Source organism: Zonotrichia albicollis, chromosome 1 (assembly GCF_047830755.1).
Source record: "Zonotrichia albicollis isolate bZonAlb1 chromosome 1, bZonAlb1.hap1, whole genome shotgun sequence".
Classification (NCBI taxonomy): domain Eukaryota; kingdom Metazoa; phylum Chordata; class Aves; order Passeriformes; family Passerellidae; genus Zonotrichia; species Zonotrichia albicollis.
The window spans coordinates 18,498,482-18,517,280 of NC_133819.1; the positions used below are offsets into that span (position 1 = coordinate 18,498,482).

The window sequence follows — 18,799 nt, forward strand, 5'->3', positions numbered from 1 at the left end:
TTCCAGGTAATAAGAGCATGTAGGAAATCCAGGTGTTCTGCTGAAATGAAGTTGGCACTTGGATAGCACTGCTGATGTATAGCAATGTGTCTGCCCACTTTTCATAGGTACAGAACAATTCTGAAATCAAAAAAAAGGCATATGTAGAAATAAATTGTATTCAAATATCTCTAAAATACATCCCAAAGTCTACACAAGAAAGGAAGTAACATTCAAACATACATAAACTGCATCTGTTACCGTGTGCACAGGAAACTCCATCTGGAGATCCTGGTGAGAAGACACTGACATGTCCCTCATTCATCATGCCAGTAGAACCTCTACACTGAATTACAACAAATTACATTTCATCTGCTGTAAGCAATGACTGACTTGAAGACCAATATCCATAGTACATTACACTCCAGATAGAAGAGTTGTAGATTTCCTTATCATGTTATTATTTATGATGTGTTTTCACTGATGAGTTCACAGTATATCAGCTAAGCATAAAAAATGTGAAAGTAGCAGCAAGGGAAACTATAAAAAGTTACAGACTAAATGACTGGATAACAAAATGGAAAGTGAAATGGAGCTCATGCAGAACCCAACTCCAACCTCACAGATGTAGTGATGGACCCCAAACAGATTACTGCCAACCAGGAGAAAAATCTCAATGTTAGAACAGAGAGTTCCAGAGAGATCCCAGCTCTTGCTCAGTAGCAGAGGAGAAACTTTACCTGCAGAAGTATACAGAGTGCTCAGGATTATTGAGAAAGGGGTAGAGGCTAAAGCAGGGGTCACCACTAGCCTACATTTAATACCCTCCACTAAAGTAGAACTGAAAAATGTTCAGTGAAAGGGAACAAGGATGATCAAAGATGACCAATCCATATGTGTAAAACGAGGACTCTTCAGTAGGGATAGAAGTGAGATCCCAATGGTTATATAAAGAATGTGACCGTAAGGTCTGGGAACATGTATTGTGATCTCTAGAATATGCTGCCCCTGCAGCAGCCAGCTCCATGAATTAATATTTTGGAGCTTTAGACCTTAGTGAGAAAGCAGATGTCTCTGAAAATGGAGATGTTATAACAGAACAACAAACACTCAGAGCTAGAGGTCTCTTCATATCAGCTCTCTCAGCCCTTCTCACTAGTTTTTTTACAAATATGAAGATTTAGCTGAGCAACAGTGAAAGAAAGCAAGACTTGCCTTCTCAAGGGCTCCTATGGTTACTAGCATGAACAAAAGCCTTTTGGTGCGACAGTGCCACACTGGGGGATCGCTGCCTGATGGCAAGCAACAAACACCCAGGTGTTCAACGGGCACTCCATGACAAGGAAAAGCTGAGGACCTCAGAGCAAGCAAAGGGATGCAGGCCATAACAAGTCACACCTGTAGCATACTTCTTTCCCTAAAAAGAAAAAAAGTAAGTAGAGAAGCAGTAAAATTCCCACTTTTATTTTACACCAAAACCAAATTGCTCCCAGCAAGAAGAAAATAGCTGAATCATCTATACATGGCTCTGAAGGGGCTGGAAGAACAACACAAAAAACTAACCATGGAGGCCATGCTATCCACTAAAAAAAATTAGGAAGGTCAAACCTCTTGACAAAAGCTGCACTATCATGAGAGGTACAGCCTCCCAGCATGTTCACAAGACAAAATAACACAGGTTTCAGGGGGACACATAACAAAAGCAAGTAAACTGAACCTATGGAAACAGGTCTGTAATGTAGCTGGGGTCTGCTCACCCTTCTGTTAAAGCCACTGGGAACTGAAATAGGCCCCCTGTGTACCAAATGACAAAAGATAGATTCCCCAAGATTGTAAGATCAATGTGAATTCACTTAGCACTTGCAGAAATCACTACTTCAGAATGTGGTCATCACTGACATCTTCTCATGAACTCTACTCAACAGGTATAGTGTCATTAGCAAGTCATGCTTCATATCAAAAACCACTAAATGCTTCATATGACAAATTAGAAGTAAGAACAAACATGTGAGTTGGGGCCAATGCCATCATCTGTTACCTTCTAGCCAGTCATCTACACTCTCTGTGGGAGGGTATTTTTTGTCCTTCCCTCTAATATCACTTACATGGTCAAACAGCTGCTGAAATTCCTAAGGGGACCTCACACTGCTCTTATGATCTACACTAAGGTATTTCAGTGAAGCAGGAACACTTACAAGTAATTCACTTGCATTTACTGTACAGATATTACATTTGAGTTCTTGACTTGAGATAATATGAAAACAAGATTATTTAATAAATAGAAAAAAAAAAGAAAGGAGTAAAAATTATTTTACTAATATAAAAGAGTCTGTCAGAAGTGAATGGGAGAGAGGGAAAGGAACACTTCAGCCTGCAGTGTCCTAACCCTCAAAAAGCCAAGAGCCTGATGGCTGGGACTGTAAACCAGAATGTGCCAGACAATTCCATTCTGATGATCTCAAATCCAGTGCAATTTAAAGAGACTAGAATAACTTAACCTAGGAGCTAGGTCCAGGCCATGTGACACATTTCTGACCTTTATGACATACCTAGGCACAGCAAAATATAAAACCACATTTAACAAGGTTTACAAAAATACATGATTTGAGTTGTTCCAAATGTAAGATTTATATATTTTGAATTTTCAAGATTAGCTGATACAGCTTTCACTTTTGGGACAGCCTAAAAAGCCTTCAATCTGAAAGTGATTTCAAGCAGCATGCCTCCCATGACCAATGCCTTGCATTCCATGACAGTGTAAACCATGCAGAGTTTGGTGATGACATTTAAGCATCAGCACAAAATGTTCTACTGCAAATTACTTTAGCTGGTACAACTTATAATGAGGAAAGAGATGAAAAATGAAATGGGAGTTACTATTTGAAGAAAGGATACAAAATGTTACAACACAGATAAAAAAAAAAAAAACAAGTTTAGAAATAATAGCAACTGTGCTGGTCCTCAAGGAAACTGTATTTTCCTAAAGTCATGTTTGAATGTAAGCAGAGACAGTGGACAAATAATTACAATGGAATGGGTTTTGGAGAAACAAGACAAAGAAAAAACAATTCCTGGTGCTCTACAAGCCTTATATTCACATCAAATTAACTGAGAATTGAGAGAAACATATACAGGCCTAGACCATGCCTGTGCATTGAACATAATTAAAAGCTTTTACCTCTACTTTCCACCTTCTCTTAAAACCACTTTCTCTGTGTCAAGATGTTTTCCATCACCTCCAATTACTCTGCAAAACCAACTGCTTGAGGAGCTTTCACCATTGTCATAATTTTTCTGTCTTCAGCAAACCTAGTATTTCTTTACAGCACTTAAAAAGTAATTCTGAGAGTGTGAAAACAGCTAGATAGAGATCCTACAGTCTAAAACATAGAGATCCACTACAACACCTATAGGAAGATAAGATATCCATCCAACCTTTGCTTGTATGGCTTTTGAACCCAGTGCTGTAAAGGACAGATGTGCCTGGCACAGGATGAGGCTTTCCTGCACTGACCCAACCCAGCTTTGTTCCAGAGACAGCTGGATTTGGTGACCTCCTCTATTTGATCTCTTCCTTTCATCTATCCTGTTTACAGCAAAGTCTACTCCTCCAAAGAGGTCCAAGCCAGGATTCCTATCAGCATTTTTAATTAAATTCAAATGTATTTAACATTACTTAGAGCAGGAAAATAGGCAAGAACCTTCCAAATACTTCCTTTTATCTTGACCATTCACTCAAGTGAACAGGGCCATACAGATCATGGAGTAGCAGTGTCTTGTTGCCGAAAACTTTAGAACTCTTTGGTCTTCTTCTAAATAAGTCTGTTGTGACAGCAGTAGGAAATTCATTAACTCTAATTCAAAAGCAACCACACAGAAAGTAAACTACAAAATAAGGCATTTAGACTATTGGACTAGATTTATTTTGGAAGAGTTCCCACTAGCACTCAGAAACTGAGTAACAGAGAATTACTGCCAAATATTCTCTCTTGCATCACAGAACCTTGACTGACATTGGGCAAGGAACGATTCCCCTTTCTATCCTCAGTTTCCCACTCAAATTTGTTTCAAAGAAGGACACACTTTAGAAGCTGAATCACTCTTAACACACACTTCTCAAGTGGAGCTGTTACACACAGGCCTGATGCACTTTCTTTTAGCAAGCAAGTGCTGGCTGCTGCCTATCTGGAAAACAAACAAAAAAAATCACTCAGGGTAGCAGCAGATTCCAATTTTTTTTTTCTTTCCAAGTTTCTGCAGGAAACAAACAGTCACTATTCTGGAGATGGCAATCTTTGCTTGGCCATTTTGATTTTTTGGAGATAACAACCTGGAATTCATGTAAAATACTTCTACCCTCCTCCCCATCCCATCAAATCCTTGTCAAACTTGACTAGTCACAAAACAGAATCACTACACTGGAAATTCTTTCAATTTCTGCATCTGAAGATGACTACTCCTATCTTATACTCCTTCCTTAAAAGTTGAAATAATTTCGGTTTTAAAATGTGGGAAAAGAAGTCATTCTACACTACAGCTGGCTCTGGACACAGTCTTGTCTTGCAGATGCTGTCCTTCTAATTTATGCTTTGGACCAAGAAAATGTCCTCTCATTTTTGTGTGCTACCTGTTACATTTAGAGCATCCACAGAGCTAACATTAGCACTCACACATTCATCATATCAGCTTGATTTTTCAGAGCTCTTTATATCAAATTCAGCTGACTTAACAAGGAAATAAAACAGAAATTTATTTCTGCCTCACCCTAACACCCTATCTTCAATGACCTTTTTCTAGGAACTGCATAGCAGTGAGTTTTGAATCCCCTGCTTAAAACAAATTTCCCAGAAGAGCAGTGAGAGAGAATTTTCACACTCACTCATCTTGACACAGCCTCTTGCAGGGACAGCAGAGAGTGCAGGTCTCAAGTACACACTGCTCAAGTGTGACTTGTCACAAGGAAGGACTCCTCAGTGCCACAGCTCCGTGCACAGCACAGCTACCACCCTCCAGAGACCAAAGGGAACATCCACACACTTGGGTAACAGAGACTCTGCCTGATCAAGTAATTCATACAGCAGCTACCAGATGGTGTGGGACACAATGCAGATTCAGTTTGACAGTATCACTGAAGATTCCTGAAGGATTGAGGAACAGTAAGTTTCTCCTTCTTAGATGCCAGACCCTGTTTCTGCATTAATGAAGCAGAACTAATCCTGTTACAAGAGGACAAATTTCTGAAAATACCACTTATAGGGCTGTTAGTGGCCACCATGCAATTGTGCACAGACACACCAAAGCCAAGGTGGTCACAAGGAGCTGCTTCTTTTTAATGTCCACTTGTTAAGATGAGACTGAAGTCTCTAAAAAATTCTGGTTTTGACATTGCACTTGCAAATCTCCAGACAGGCCAGGAGACTGAGAAAAGGGGGAACAGTTGAGCTTTCACTTGATTGAGTTACAGAAAAATTCAATCCACCAGCATTAGCTGCATTTATTATCTCCTTCTATGTCATCTCTCTTGTACTTTCCTTAAAACAACCCCTTCTTGCCTCCATCAGGCACCACAATGTCATAAAGCCTTTGGAAAAGCCACTCTCCACACCAGATCTACTACAACTGCAAAGACAAACTTTTGTCTTTTATGCCACATTGCATTAATCGTCTCCTACTTCTCAAGCTCAGTAAAGCTTTTAACTCACAATAAAAATTTTTTTTTAGAAAACACAAAACCAAAAAACAAAACAACCAAAACCAAAGCCAAAGCTGTCTGCATCCTTTACAAAAGAGGGTACATAAACTCCAGTGTTGAAACTGGCTACCTGGGGGCACTGGAGTCTGTCCATGCACATCCACTTGCAAGATCAAAGTGCTCCCAGGCTTTCTATTAAGCACAGTGCTATGAAATAATATTCTTTAATATCATATAAAATATGCAACTATATCCTAAAATCCCATCCTAGGGTCTGGTTCTGATTACTCAGGGCCAAGTGTCCAAGTGTCACATTGAAAAATGGTACATTTAAAATACATTTAAAATAAGAATGAAAAAATGAGAAAAGCATGGGCAAAAATATTCCATGTAATTGGAGGAGGGAAATCAATTTGAGCAGAGTTTTCTTAAAAATAAAGGCTCCTAAAACCAATCCAGAGATTCAGAAACATAGCTTTTAAAACCTGTCACCAGTGGAATAAGTCTGGAGCCAGGAAAGCACTAATACTGACGACATCACCCTTTACCTACAGACAAACAGACCACAAGACAGGGGAAAGCCTGCCATGGAAATGCCCAAGGGCTGCTGGTGGAGTCTGATTCAGGCAATTCCTGCCTCCAGGCTTTAGCCTCCTGCCAGCACAGGCTGTGTGGAACAGGTACAGGAGAAAAAGCCCAGAGGCGAAAGCAGAGGAGAGGGCTCAGGGCTGGAGTTGAGGCTGAGAAGCAGCTTGGTACCAGGAACAATGGAAGGGAGACCTGGGCTCAGGGCTGAGGGCTGATGGAGTTGGAAGAGATTCACTGGGAGAGGATCTTCATTTACAGTGACATTCTGGAACTTTCCTGGAACCCTGCAGACTGTCCAGCAAGCCAGCTGGCAGAGGAGCAGCAGTGGAAGTTCTCTGCCTGAGATGATAAAGATACCCCAGCAACAATGCAAAGGGCAGCCAGGTGTGCAGGGCCCCAGCACACAGCCTGCTGCACACACAAATCTGGTTTTCCAGGCTCCATACTCAGCTTTCCCCATGACTTCTGCAGTCATCACACTTAAGAATGTGATTAGCCCCAAGAAAGGGGTTAAAGAGCTGATCTTGTAATATCTTTAGAGTCAGTAGCAAGACTAAACTGTTTCTTAATCACAACGACAGCCTTAAATAACTCACATATTAAAAGCAACATTCTCATCACCATATATTCCAGTGCAAGATAAATAAAAAATAATCAAATCATCAATCAAAAACAAATACACAGAAGTAATTATTCTGATACATGTATTAATCCTGAATTGTTAACGCCTCCAAAAAAATCAAAACAAAATGCAGTTTCAAAGGGGTTGTTTATTTACAGACTGCTGCACTTTACAAGGAAAAAAACTGAAGAATTAGAACCCTCAGTGACTACCACTGTTCCACACATACTAGAAGCACCTCAGATTCTCACCTAGCTCTTCTAAAAGACAGGCAGCTGCCTAAAACTCAGTGCAAGAAAAAGAGCTCAAGTTCATCTGTCATTATAACTGAAAACAGCCTGTTTCTTGGATTTTAAATTTTGGAAGGATGAAGAGATGTGAACCTGAATAATGCATTCCAGTACCAAACTCCACAAGCAGTAGCTACCAAATAAATAGATTTATATTTTAAAAATATATTTAAAGTTGTTACTACCTCAAAGTAGCTTCTCCCTTTAGTCAGCAGCCCTCAAGAAACAAGATTTGATAAAACATCTGTCATTGTTTCACATGTACATTTACTAAATGGAAAAGGTTCAGGAGTTTTGGAAGAGACTTTTCTCCCCAAGTATCAACTAACTAAACATTCAAATGAGAAATCCTATAATTATTCATGGCAGTATTTAATCATAAGGAACAACTTTATCAAAGCAAAACAGAGAGTTGGAAAACACATAGGAGAGTTGGAAAACACACAGGAATGAGCTCCAACAAAAGAATCTCTCTGATCATTCCTTGCACTTTCTTGCCACCAGAAAGCTGTTAGGCACTAACTCCCAGGACATTCTTGACCAGGAAAGAGCCAGGGCCATGCAAATGTCTTGAAGCCCAGGGCCAGGTTCCAGTTCGCTGGCTACAACATCTTTGAGATTTCTGCCCAGCGGGAAAAGCAGCTCCCGAACTTGATGAGATACAGAAGCTTCAGAAGACAGATGCCCTAAGAAAAGGTGGGCTTCCTGTTGGCCCTCTCTGACCTTCTTTTCAGCTTCCCAGCAGTTTTCCTTACAGGCCATCCATAGGAGTCTCCACAGCAATGGCACCTCAAGGTTTCCCAGCAGCCAAACCAGCACAAGGAGCTGGTGATGCCTCTGATGCTGTTTGCTCCCCTCCAGGCTGCAGGCTCCAAATGTGCAACAATACCCCTGCCTGTACCTAGTTTAATACCACAGAAGCAGGCTCAGAGGGTAGTAAAGAATTACTTTTTCAACACTTCTATCTTTCATGATGTTAGCATGGTGTCCAGACACACCTCCACAATGAATAAGGTCTCAAACAAGTATTTGTTTTCCTTATGAGATGTTAACTATTTATCAAAAGGACTTCTAAAATGGGATCAGATGCTTTATTCCTTGGGAACTCATCTTTCATTCTTATTCCAGGAATATAAACTAAGGCCACTAATACAAGAGTACCTGACAGTACACTTTAAGGATTTCATTTTGTTCGAATTCAAGTCACTGTAATCTTGCCTTCTGCTTTTGCCAGAAAGATACCAAACCCTGACAACTTTTGAGATCCAACAAAAGAACCCTGCAAGGTGCCCCTGACTCCCATAGCTAATGTAAAATAACAGTGGGCAAAGACTTTTCTCATCTTCTTAAAACAGCAATCTTCGTAAGGGATGGCTAGAATTCTTATTCACCAGAATAAGAAACAAGCCCCAAACCCTTTTGAAATCAGATTTATACAGAGATACATGTATAGACAGGCAACTTACTTAAATCATTGCTCCAGCCCTCACTAGATTGAGATCATAAAAGGCACACCAGTTATCTGCTAGACAGTGATGTCACAAAATATTTGTTTTAATAAAAGGACCAATTTTATTTTAAAACTTGGATCTAGCACATCCAGAAAAGGCCAAAATGAACAGCTCTCATTGCAATTATATAACTACAAAGTACTTTTAAAGACACAGGTGGGAAAGATGGTAAAATATTTGTGTGCCATCTAAATAAATTGTAACAGCCATATTTGCAGACATTCTCCTCTTGTCCAGCATCCGAAAAACTAAAACTTGTGGAAAAGCAGCTCATGACCAGAAACAGCCAAGTAGGATAATATACACAAATGCACATTTCCACATTACTATCCAGAGCCTGATCCTTGCAAATTTAACCTTCAGACCAACACCAGCTGTGTGCAGAAGAAAGTTTCAGGCCTCTGAATCAATTATTTGTTCTGCACAAACAAGAAATCAGTTCTGAGGTCAAGTTACCGACCAGATTACATTAAAATAGTTATTTTAAAAAGAAATACAATGCAATTAAAGTTAGCTTGGCACTTTGATTGCTCTCTTAAAATAGAAACTTTCTGCATTTTTACAATGCTGAGCTGTGAGAAGCCTGTCGATACAGGATCTCTCTCCGGGAGCTGCCAAAACCAGGACTGCAAAAGGACTCAGACTAACCTCTTCCTACAAATAAGGCATAAATTATTCCTATAGCCACGATGTCCCCTTGGCAAACAGAGATCACTTGTGTAAGCTACAGGAGTGTCATTAACTCACCAAGAGATGGAAAACAAAACAAAGATTCAAGAGCCACAGCAAAGTAATACAAAAGGCCTGGTATTAAGATGCCACTCCCATAAAGAAAGGAAATGTTTTCTTAAGAAAAGGTGGTTCCTCAAGAATTTAAGTGATAGATTTTTAATAAAACAATTCTAAAAACCTGTTGTAAATAAAATAACAGAAAGTTGCAAATATTTACACCAGTGGTTTTCTTTTTCGTTTGCTTGTTAGATGTCATTGTATTTGAGAAAAGACTGATAGCTTTATTAGATCTGGGAAACAAGTATCAAAACAAAATTGAGACACACCAAAACACAATCAATTCATGAATACCACATGGCAAACCCACCACTGATCTATAGCACATTTTCAAACTGTCATTCAGGTAATCAATTACCAGGCACTTCTTTTTCCTCTTTTAAGCCCAGGAACTTTGGCCAAGCAGAGTGGATCTGCCAGATGCCAGCAGCACAACAGCTGGTAGAAGTGCTCCCGCAGCTCCTCTTTCTAAAAATGTTCAATTTGGTTCACGACATCCCACGACAGCAATACAACAAAATCAAATCCCTCCTAAACTGAGCCAGTCTGCCGGCAGAAAGCATCGAAGAATTTAGGAACAACTTGTAAAGCCGGTATAAAACTTTGTTTATTCTAAAAGTAGAATTTCCTTGGCAAATTAGTGCTGGCTTCATCGGGAATTCCAATCGCTGTACTTTACATAAAGCTACATCGCAAGCGGGAGGAAGTAAATTTGAAAAAGGATTATACTGAGAAATGCTCCTTTAAATAAACCGGAGACCTCAGCCAGAGACACCCACCCGGCACAGGCACCCGCCCGCAGCCGAGCAGCGCAATTTACCTTCGCACCGAACGAGGGGGACTCGCCAAGCAGGGCGGGGTCCAAATCCTACTGCGAAAAAATCTCCGGAAACTGAGCGGCCACCGAGGCAGGAGGGAGATAAAACAAAAACCGGGAAAGGCCGCGGCGCCCTGCGCTGCCCCCGTCCCCGCCCCGGGGCGCGCAGAACCCCGCGGCTCCCGCGTACCTGCACTCCGGAGAGTGTCGATGCTCTGTGGCCGGGCGGCGAGGTCGGCCACCGCCTGCGCGAACTGCGACCGGGCGCGCTGGTACTGCTCGAACACTGCGGGCGGCAGCGCCGGGGCGCCGGGTCAGCGGACGGGCGGGCACCGGGCGGGCACCGCGCCAGCCCCGCTCCCCCGGCCCCGGCCCCGGCCCAGCCTACCTTGCAGGACCTGCCGCTGGCTCATGGCGGCGCCGGGCGGGCTCCGCGCCCGCGGGGATTTCCGCGCTAGGGACGCGTCTCCCCGGCAACCGGGCGGAAGCGGAGCCGCAGGGGGCGGGGCCTCGGCAGTGACGTTGGCGCGCCCGCCCGCCGCGCCCGGTCCCACTCCGCCCCAGGGGCTCCGCGCGCCACGCTCGGGGCGTACCCGCGGGACCGGACGGGACGGGACGAGCGGCGGCGGCTGTGCCCGGCCGGCTGTGCCAGCACCGGCCCCGGCCCCGGCCCGCACACGTGTGTCACTTGCTCACTGCCGGCGCAGGTGTGGGGATCGGCCCCTACAGAGGCTCCCGAGGGCGAGCGGACCGGCAGCTCCGCGGAAACGGGAGCGCCGCTGTGTCGCGTCTGTAGCACGAGCACAGCACCTGCGGGACGGTATCAACACGACGTGACATGGAAACGTGTACAGCCGCTGTGCGCGCTCACCTCTCACCGGCGGGCAGTGCTGCTCCCGGGGCACCGGGGAAGGCTGCGGACGGGCAGGGAAGGCGCAGCCCCGCGGGACGGTGTCGGGCTCAGCGCAGATACGGGTCCGGGCCACAGCCGCGGCGCCGAGTCCCGCGCAGCGAAGGCTGGCGTGGAGCTGTCGGATGGCCGGACCGGAGCCTGTCCGCCCCCGCTGACATTCGGGAGCGCCACCTCGGCCGCCCCGCCGGTGCGTATCGGTGGGACGCGCTGCTCCCCCGGGGGCGCGTCCCTTGTCCTGCTCCGCTGCTGCGCAACTTGCCCAGGGCTCGGCGGGCAGACGGGACAGACTCGGCGCTCTGGCGAAATCCAGCGCATCTCCCGGCAGAGACAGAATCCACCTGCTTGGCTCCCGCTTCCCTCCGCTGCCTGGGTGCGGAGGGAAGATAAAAACTAAATAAGAAAAATAAGGGCAGCTCCAAGCTGTTCGCCCCCAGCCGCGCCGTTCTTCTTCGTGGTGTCCTTTGATTTTAGTTTTTTCTTTTCTATCTCACCACCGACGCGATTCCTCCTCGGGGATCTCCGCCCTTGCCTTCTCCGCCGCGACCACCCACGCAGGGGTTTTTGCGCCTCATGGGGAATAAACTTGTCCCGCGCAAAGCCGCGGAGCGCGGCGGGGCCGGGGCAGTGCGGGCAGCGCGGCCGCGCAGGGGAGAACCCGTGGGCTGCAGCCTCGCCGGGAGCCTCGGGAGCGCGGCAGCAGAAGCCCCGTGCCCCGCTGAAATAAAGGCTTTTCTCAGACGATAAACAGCGCAGTGAAAGATGCCCCAGCGCGCCCATCCGCGGAACACCCGTGCAGCGGCAGCTCCCGCTCCGCTCGGCCGCAGGTGGCCCGGAGCAGCATCCGCGCTCTCGGTGCGGTGGGAGCAGCGCGGGAAGGGGCGCGGTGGGGCGGGATGCTCCGGCAGCAGCCCTCTGGCTCTGCCTGGCACAGACACAAGTCATTCCTGTGCGCTATATTTGGTTGGGAGCGGAAGGTTTGTTTTTTTTTTTTTCCACCAGCGTACCATTCTGGTAGATAACCTGCGCACTGCCTTCCACTTTTTCCCATCTTGGTGGGACCATAAGAACTAATTACGAATAATTCTCTTGTTTACTGGTTGGCAAAGACATGGTTGCATCTACGAGTAAATACAACCTTGGAGGTCTGTGTAGCAGCTAGTGCAAACGGTGGGACTGGGAAATGAAATCAGTATTATAAGGGTTTGAAGAGAAATAGACTCTACATCTCCCCCAGTATCTTTTGAGGGCGATTCCCAAGACGCAGGATACTCGTGAACGAAGGTAATAGTTAGCTCTGCTATCGATCAGGCTGCTCCAAGTGAAATTGTGATCTACAACAGAAAATCAGACTTAATAGTCAATAAAGAATGTCTCTTTCTGTAGCCACACATTATTGCACAGTGGCTTCAAGATTTCATAGGCAGGTTATTTGTCCTGAAAAGCTGCAGATGTACAAAAATCAGACGACTGACACTATATAAACATATTATCTGCTAGGTAACATAAAGTTTTGTCTCATACCTTAAAGTTGGAATGCTGAAGGTACTTCAGCTGCCTTTTTAAAGTTTAGAAAAGTGTAAGAGAGACGTCTTAATTTTTTAAAACTCCTGTCTGTGTTTGCTCAGCTGAGAAAAGAGGGGCTAACATACACAATATCATGGTCTAAAATGAGCTACGTGTTTCCAAGAGTATTTAGTGCGGGGGGAAAAAAAATCTCTTTAAGTAAACAAATTAAACAGGTGGTGTGCTATTCTTTACAAATAAAGGAGACAAATAAAATCAGATTGGTGAGGAGGTCGTTTGCCACAGAAAATATTTTGGGAAATTATCACCATGTGTACTTGAGACGGGAACAGCTGTTAAACACATTTCTTTATACTTATTTCTGTTCCTAAGTTAAATAAAAAATAAACAAATGGTGATTAATTACTTCCAGAGGTTCTAAAAAAAAAAAAAAGCAGATGTGTCGATTACAGATAAATTGATTTATCTGTCTAATTAAGTCTAATGTTTGGATAAGGAACAACAAAACGCACCCTGAGTGCTCCCAAGACTTGCCGTTACACTTCGTTGCTTGATACTAAGTCTGTCGGCATGATTAATAATAATAATGAGGAATAAACACCATGCAAATGCGGTCTACGGAAATGTCACCGGTTCGCAAAAGTACTGAAGACGGAAAATCATTTATGGAAATGACGTAGTTGTGAGACTTCATTGCCTACTGCTGGGGTGCTCATTAGTAGGAAACCTGTATCCTTGAGCGGGTGGTGTTAGTAATGACTGCGCACACGTCAGCTTAAAAAATAAACCGGAGACCAGGGGAATAGGCAACAGCTACCTAAAGGAATAATGTGCCTTCGCTTTCTGGTGGGTGTTCTTTAATCTCAGGCTTTGATTCACACGGAAATACGCCCGGAACGTGGTGGGGGAGCCTCATTTTCCCCGAGACGGGAAAGGGCGAAGTTGCTCCTGGGATTTTTTGGGGGGTGAGGCGTGCCGAGGGCGTGGGTTTGCCCGGCTCGGTCTCGTCCCCGCGGGTGCGAGGCAACAGGTGACAGCTCCGGGAGCTGCTGGGTACCCCCGGCTGGAAGGGCGCTGGGTGGCCGGTCCAGGATGGGACTCTGTGCCCCTCGACGGCTCATGCCCCGCTGTGCCCCGGCTGGCCAAGCCGCGGATGTTCCGCCACGGCTTAAAGCTGCCCGACGCCCATCCGAAGGTGAGATCTTCCCCTGCCTCGGTGCCGCGGCTTCCCCGGCGGCTCGGGAGGGCCTCGGGACAGCCCGCGGGGCTGCGGGTCACCCGGGCTGTCCCCGGACCGCGCCCGTCGGCGGGCACTGGGTCACCCCATCTGCCTCTGGAGGGTCTGCTCCTCCTGCCACCGCCCGGCAAATTGTTCAAGGCGTTGAGGAGATATTCACAGGGTTACAGAAATTAGAGGTTTTAATCCCGTATTTGCACGACTCGGCTCCTTTGGTGGGAAGAGCAACGCGCAAAGTCTCCCACGGATCGGAGTTGGACGTGCTGCGTATTTAAACGGCAGGAGTTTGAACCTGGAAGGGTTAGTGGAAGTGAATGGGATGTAGGCAACTGAAGTGCTCTCTCGGAAAGAGTACACTGAGTGAAGACTCCCCAACTCCGCGTATAACTTCTACTAAGATTAATTTGGATCCTTGAATAGTTTATTTTTCAAATTTAAGTTGAGCTGTGCCATTACCTGATTTTAGCAGAAACTTTCTCAGAGAGACCGTAGGAATGGAGACCTCTCTCTCTTTTTTCTCCCTGAGCGTTGGCTCTGGGCTGCAGGGACTCACGGCATTCTAGGGTCCCCTCTCCGGATTTTTGGTAGCAAGTTTAGTTTGTAAGACCTTCCTATAGAGTAAATTATTTCTGTGAGGCGAAGACAGAAACGTCGAGGCACTTCAGACGCGCTAGAAAGAGGACTTCTCTTTTTTCTTCACCCAAGAGGACGACGCTGGCATTTGAACAGATTTATAACAACTGTAATCGTGTAAACGGTACAGATTTGGCTAGTGGCGATTGGTGCATCACCATTACAATCGGAAAGGCTGAATAAAAATTTTAAGAGATAAATAAACCGGAAAATGGCAAAACATGTCAGATTGACTTGTAGGATGGGACCAGGAAATATTAGCTGGTAGGGCTGAACCCTTTTCACCACGCGCATATGGTTACACCTCTGGTTTCCTGCGGAACCGTCAGCGCCTGTGCAGTGCCATTAAAAAAAAATATTTTTGGGACGTTCCAAAACTGAAAGCCGGAGCTTAATTTATTCTGGGGACTTGAAAGGAGCGAGGTCTTCCTTTGTGTCTGATGCTCCGGGGGAGGGTGTGTGTTGGCTTGGCGCTGAACGCTGCCCGCATCTACATATGTAAACCCAGCAGCGCTTCTCCCCCCCACGCCGGTCGGATTGCAGCTCTCAACAAAGCTACCACACAATGCGAAATGCGCGGAGCCTGCGCGGCTGCGGCTGAAAGCCGCTATTTAGCTCTTGATGTGGAAGAACCAAATCTGCGCGGTGCCCAGCGGAGCCCGCAGCGCGCCCCGAGGCCGTCCCGTCCTCCTGCACCGTTATTGTCCCCGGCTGCTGTGCTTAGAGGGGTGGGGACAGGCAGCAGCCAGACGACCGTATCCCGGTTTGCAGAAGAAGGTGTAACGGGAGGCGCTGGCAGCAGCAAAGGCTGCAAATCGCTGTCGTGTGGTTGCTATTAGCAACAAATCAGCTGAACAGCCTGCAAACCCCGAGCACCTAGGGCGGAGGTGGCAGGGAGAGCGCCGGGGCTGGGAAGGCTGGGGTTGATGGGCGCTTTCCCGAGGGGACCTCTGGTGCCGCCCCGAGCTGCCTTCCTGCCCAGCCGAGGAAGCGCAGGGCAAGGGGAGATGCTGCCACCGCAGCGCACGGAGCTCCAGGAGAGGGGAAAGCCAACCCTCTTAAAAGAGACAAAATGGCAGCTCATGGCTTGTAGGCATCCTTCCCGGCGCTGAGCCCCTGCCTCGCCCCCGCCGGTCCGCCCTGCTGCCAGCTCCTCCGTGCCCGGGGCTGTCCCCGCCTGCCCGGCAGCGCGGCCCCAGCCCAGGGAGCAGCAGCGCGGTGTCCCGCGGGGCTCCGGCCTCAGCCCTTCGCAGCCAGCCCACCCAACCTAGAAATCCAAGTGCCATCCCTTCGGAAGGGACACATCCCCCCACCGGCTACATCGAAGCACCCTTTGGCCGGGCGGAGCTGCGGCTCCGCGCACCGCGCACCCCAGCCGGGCTCTAGAACCGCGGAGTGTGTGCGCAAGCTCCGCAGCCCGCGCAGTGAGAGCTGCCTTGCAGGGGCATCGCTCACTCAGCATTCCTGCACCTTGGCCATGCCTTCCTTCCAGCACTCTGTTAGCGTAGCCTTTTGGGTATCTTGACTTCAGTTATTTGGGCTTTATTCTGGTTTTTATTTTGTTGTTTGTTTTGTTGGAGGGTTTTTTCCCTCATTTCCCCTTCAAAGTTTTGGGATTGTGTGTGTGGAGTTTTGGGGGGTTCTTTAGTGGAGTGTGGGGATTATGTGGTTTTTTTTTTTTTTTTTTTTTTTTTTTGTGTTTGAGTTTTGGGGGAACGTTTTTGTTCGTTTTGGTTTTGGTTTGGGTTTGTTTTTTTTTTTTTTTTTGGTAGACTCAGTCCACCTTGGAGGCCTCCATCAGCTGCATGATGTTGTCTCACAGATTACAAAATGCCTCGTTGAGAAGGCAACTCTCGAGCATCCCCAGCACATGGAGAAAGAGGAGTAAGAAATGTCACCGCTGGCAGCAGTGCCTGGAACTTCTGCGCTCAGCCGAGGCCCCAGGATGCCAGGCGGCTCCTCCCGGCCTCGGCCTCCTCCACCGGAGATGCGGCTGCCGAGAGGCAGCGAGGCCGCGGAGCCCGGCGGCGGGTGCTGGGAGGGAAGGGCAGCTGGCAGCCTCTGCTATTGGAAAGTGCCTCCCTGCCACCGCGGAGTTCTCACCCGGCCGCTCCCGGAAAATGCACCCCTCCACACCGCGGAGAGTATCGGCGTTCGGAAGGGGGAAGGCATCTGCCGGTCCCCGGCGATAGAAACATACAGCCCTTTGTCTCTCTAGCCGAGGTGCGATATTCAGCTGCGGGCCATGAAAATAGATACGCCAAATGGCTACCGCGACCCCCTCCTATCCCTCGGGGAGGTGGGCTCGCCCCGAGGCCCCACGGTGCCCCGGGAAGGGCCGGTGCCGGCCACCCTCAGCGGGAGGCCGTGTGCTTGCGGCAGGGCGAACGGGGATACAGGACAGCGGCGCCCCGCAGCTGGAAAACCCGGAACGCTCCCGTCCCGCTGCGCACATTCCCAAATGCCCGGGCTGGCTGGAGCACCCCAAAGGCCAGGGGGCGGGTGAAGGCAGACTGGACGCGGCACGGTGCGGAGCCTGCGGCGGCACCGCCGCACCTCAGCGTAGCGCGGCTGCGGCCGGGGGTGCCGCCTGCCAGGCGTGCCCGCCGCACCCCGGCCGGACTGGACACGGCCCGAGGGCTGCCAAAAGCACGACGGTGCACCCGCCGCGGCCGCCGGCGGAGGCCGATGGGGCGGCGCTGGCGGGGCCCGGGCGCGGCGGGAGCGGCCGGCGGGTCCCCCACGGGTCCCGCTCCGCGCAGCCCCGTTCGAATCTGGCGGCGCGAGGGAAGTTCCGCGGGCGCGAGAGGTGCGCAGGCGCAAGATGGCCTCTGCCGGGCGCGGGGGGCGCGCAGCGGGGCGGCCCGCCCGTGAGGGGCAGCCCGCGGGGGCCCGGCCGCGCCCGCCGCACGGGCGGCGCCGAGCGCCCCGTTTCCACGCCGGCCCGAGGAGCCGCGTTCCCACCGGCGGAGGCGACGCGGAGACAAACGCAGCAGAAGCGCAGCTCCCGGCTGGGCTCCCGGGGCGGGCAGCGGCCGCCCGCCCGGCGGCGGGGAGGCCCGCGGGCCCCTCGCAGCCCTGGGGCAGCGCCCGCCCCGGCACCGCCACTCACGGCCTTTCCCGTGACTGCCGCTGTCTTGCCCGTCGCGGCCGCGGCTTCGCGGCAGCGAGCGGGCATGAAAGTCCCTCTCCGCGCCCAACCCCGGCAGGAAAACCTCCTTTGCCGTGGATGTTACGTGTCCTTCGTGCTCTACCCGTTGCTGACATTATTTTTTTTTTCTTTAACCCACATCATCACTGTTAAATAAATACAAATATCCCATCCCCAAAGACGGCGAGATCGAGAATTGCCTGGTCCACACCGGGCTTTACGAGTGTTTCTGTTCTCCTGGCGGGACTCCTCTGTCGGTCGCGGGGAAAGCGAGTGAAGGAGCCAGAGTTGGAAAAAATCCTCGCTGCCAGAATCCTTGCCATCCTCGAGTTAATAAAACACAAATCAACTGTGGGTCGGAGCTCCGGGAACGGGGCAACGACATTGAGCTGCAGAAAGCGGAGATCCGCAGCCCTTGGGAGGTGAGGACAGGTTCTTCTCCAGGCGTCCTCCGGGTAAGAGAAGGGCACAAAAGATGAAAAATAAACTGTTTATAGTAAAATAAAGGAAATCCGTTTCAAGTACCCAGAGTAGGAGCAAGAACGTTAAAAATTAACAGCGGAAACAGGAAACACTTATCTGAGTAAACACTGTCTCAGAATTTCACCGTTTTAAAATCGGGAGGGCGCGAGGTGCTCGGCGGGGCCGCCGCCGCCTCCTCCCGCTGCGGTGCCTGCGGTGGGGCCGCCGCCGCCCGCCCGTTCCGGGGCCAGAAATCGGAGCCCGGCACGACGAGACAACCCGATCCTCGTCAGCCAGTTTGGTGGCAAAGATCGGAACTGCAGGAGTTCCTGCGTGGTGAGAGATGAACAGTCCAAAAGTGATGTTTGGAAGGCAGGAGCAGTCTGTCGCCGGGGCTGAGGAACCGGCGGTTCGGGGCCGCGGCGAAGGAAAAGAGGCGCAGGGCTGGCGGTGGCGGAAGGAAGGAAGGAGAGTTCGCCCCGGTACCGGCTATGGAAGACTCGCTTTGGGCGCGCTTTGAAAATCCCCAGCGACTCCTGGGCAGCGGTGCGACGACGGAGGGGACGGCGGTGGCCCGGCGGCCGCGGCCAG

The 18,799-nt window shown here is 48.9% G+C and overlaps 1 protein-coding gene across 1 annotated transcript in view; it reads right to left on the reverse strand.

Moving 5' to 3' along the window:
- The window catches only part of SPAG6 (sperm associated antigen 6), a 36,802-nt gene extending 25,982 nt beyond the window's left edge, over positions 1–10,820 (reverse strand). The window contains exons 1-2 of the mRNA XM_074535031.1: positions 10,677–10,820; positions 10,479–10,574 (exon numbers count right to left, since the gene is read on the reverse strand). Of these exons, the coding sequence (XP_074391132.1) occupies positions 10,479–10,574; positions 10,677–10,701 (121 nt within the window). The 5' untranslated portion in view covers positions 10,702–10,820. The remainder of the gene's footprint in view (positions 1–10,478; positions 10,575–10,676) is intronic.
- Positions 10,821–18,799: the final 7,979 nt, after the last annotated feature.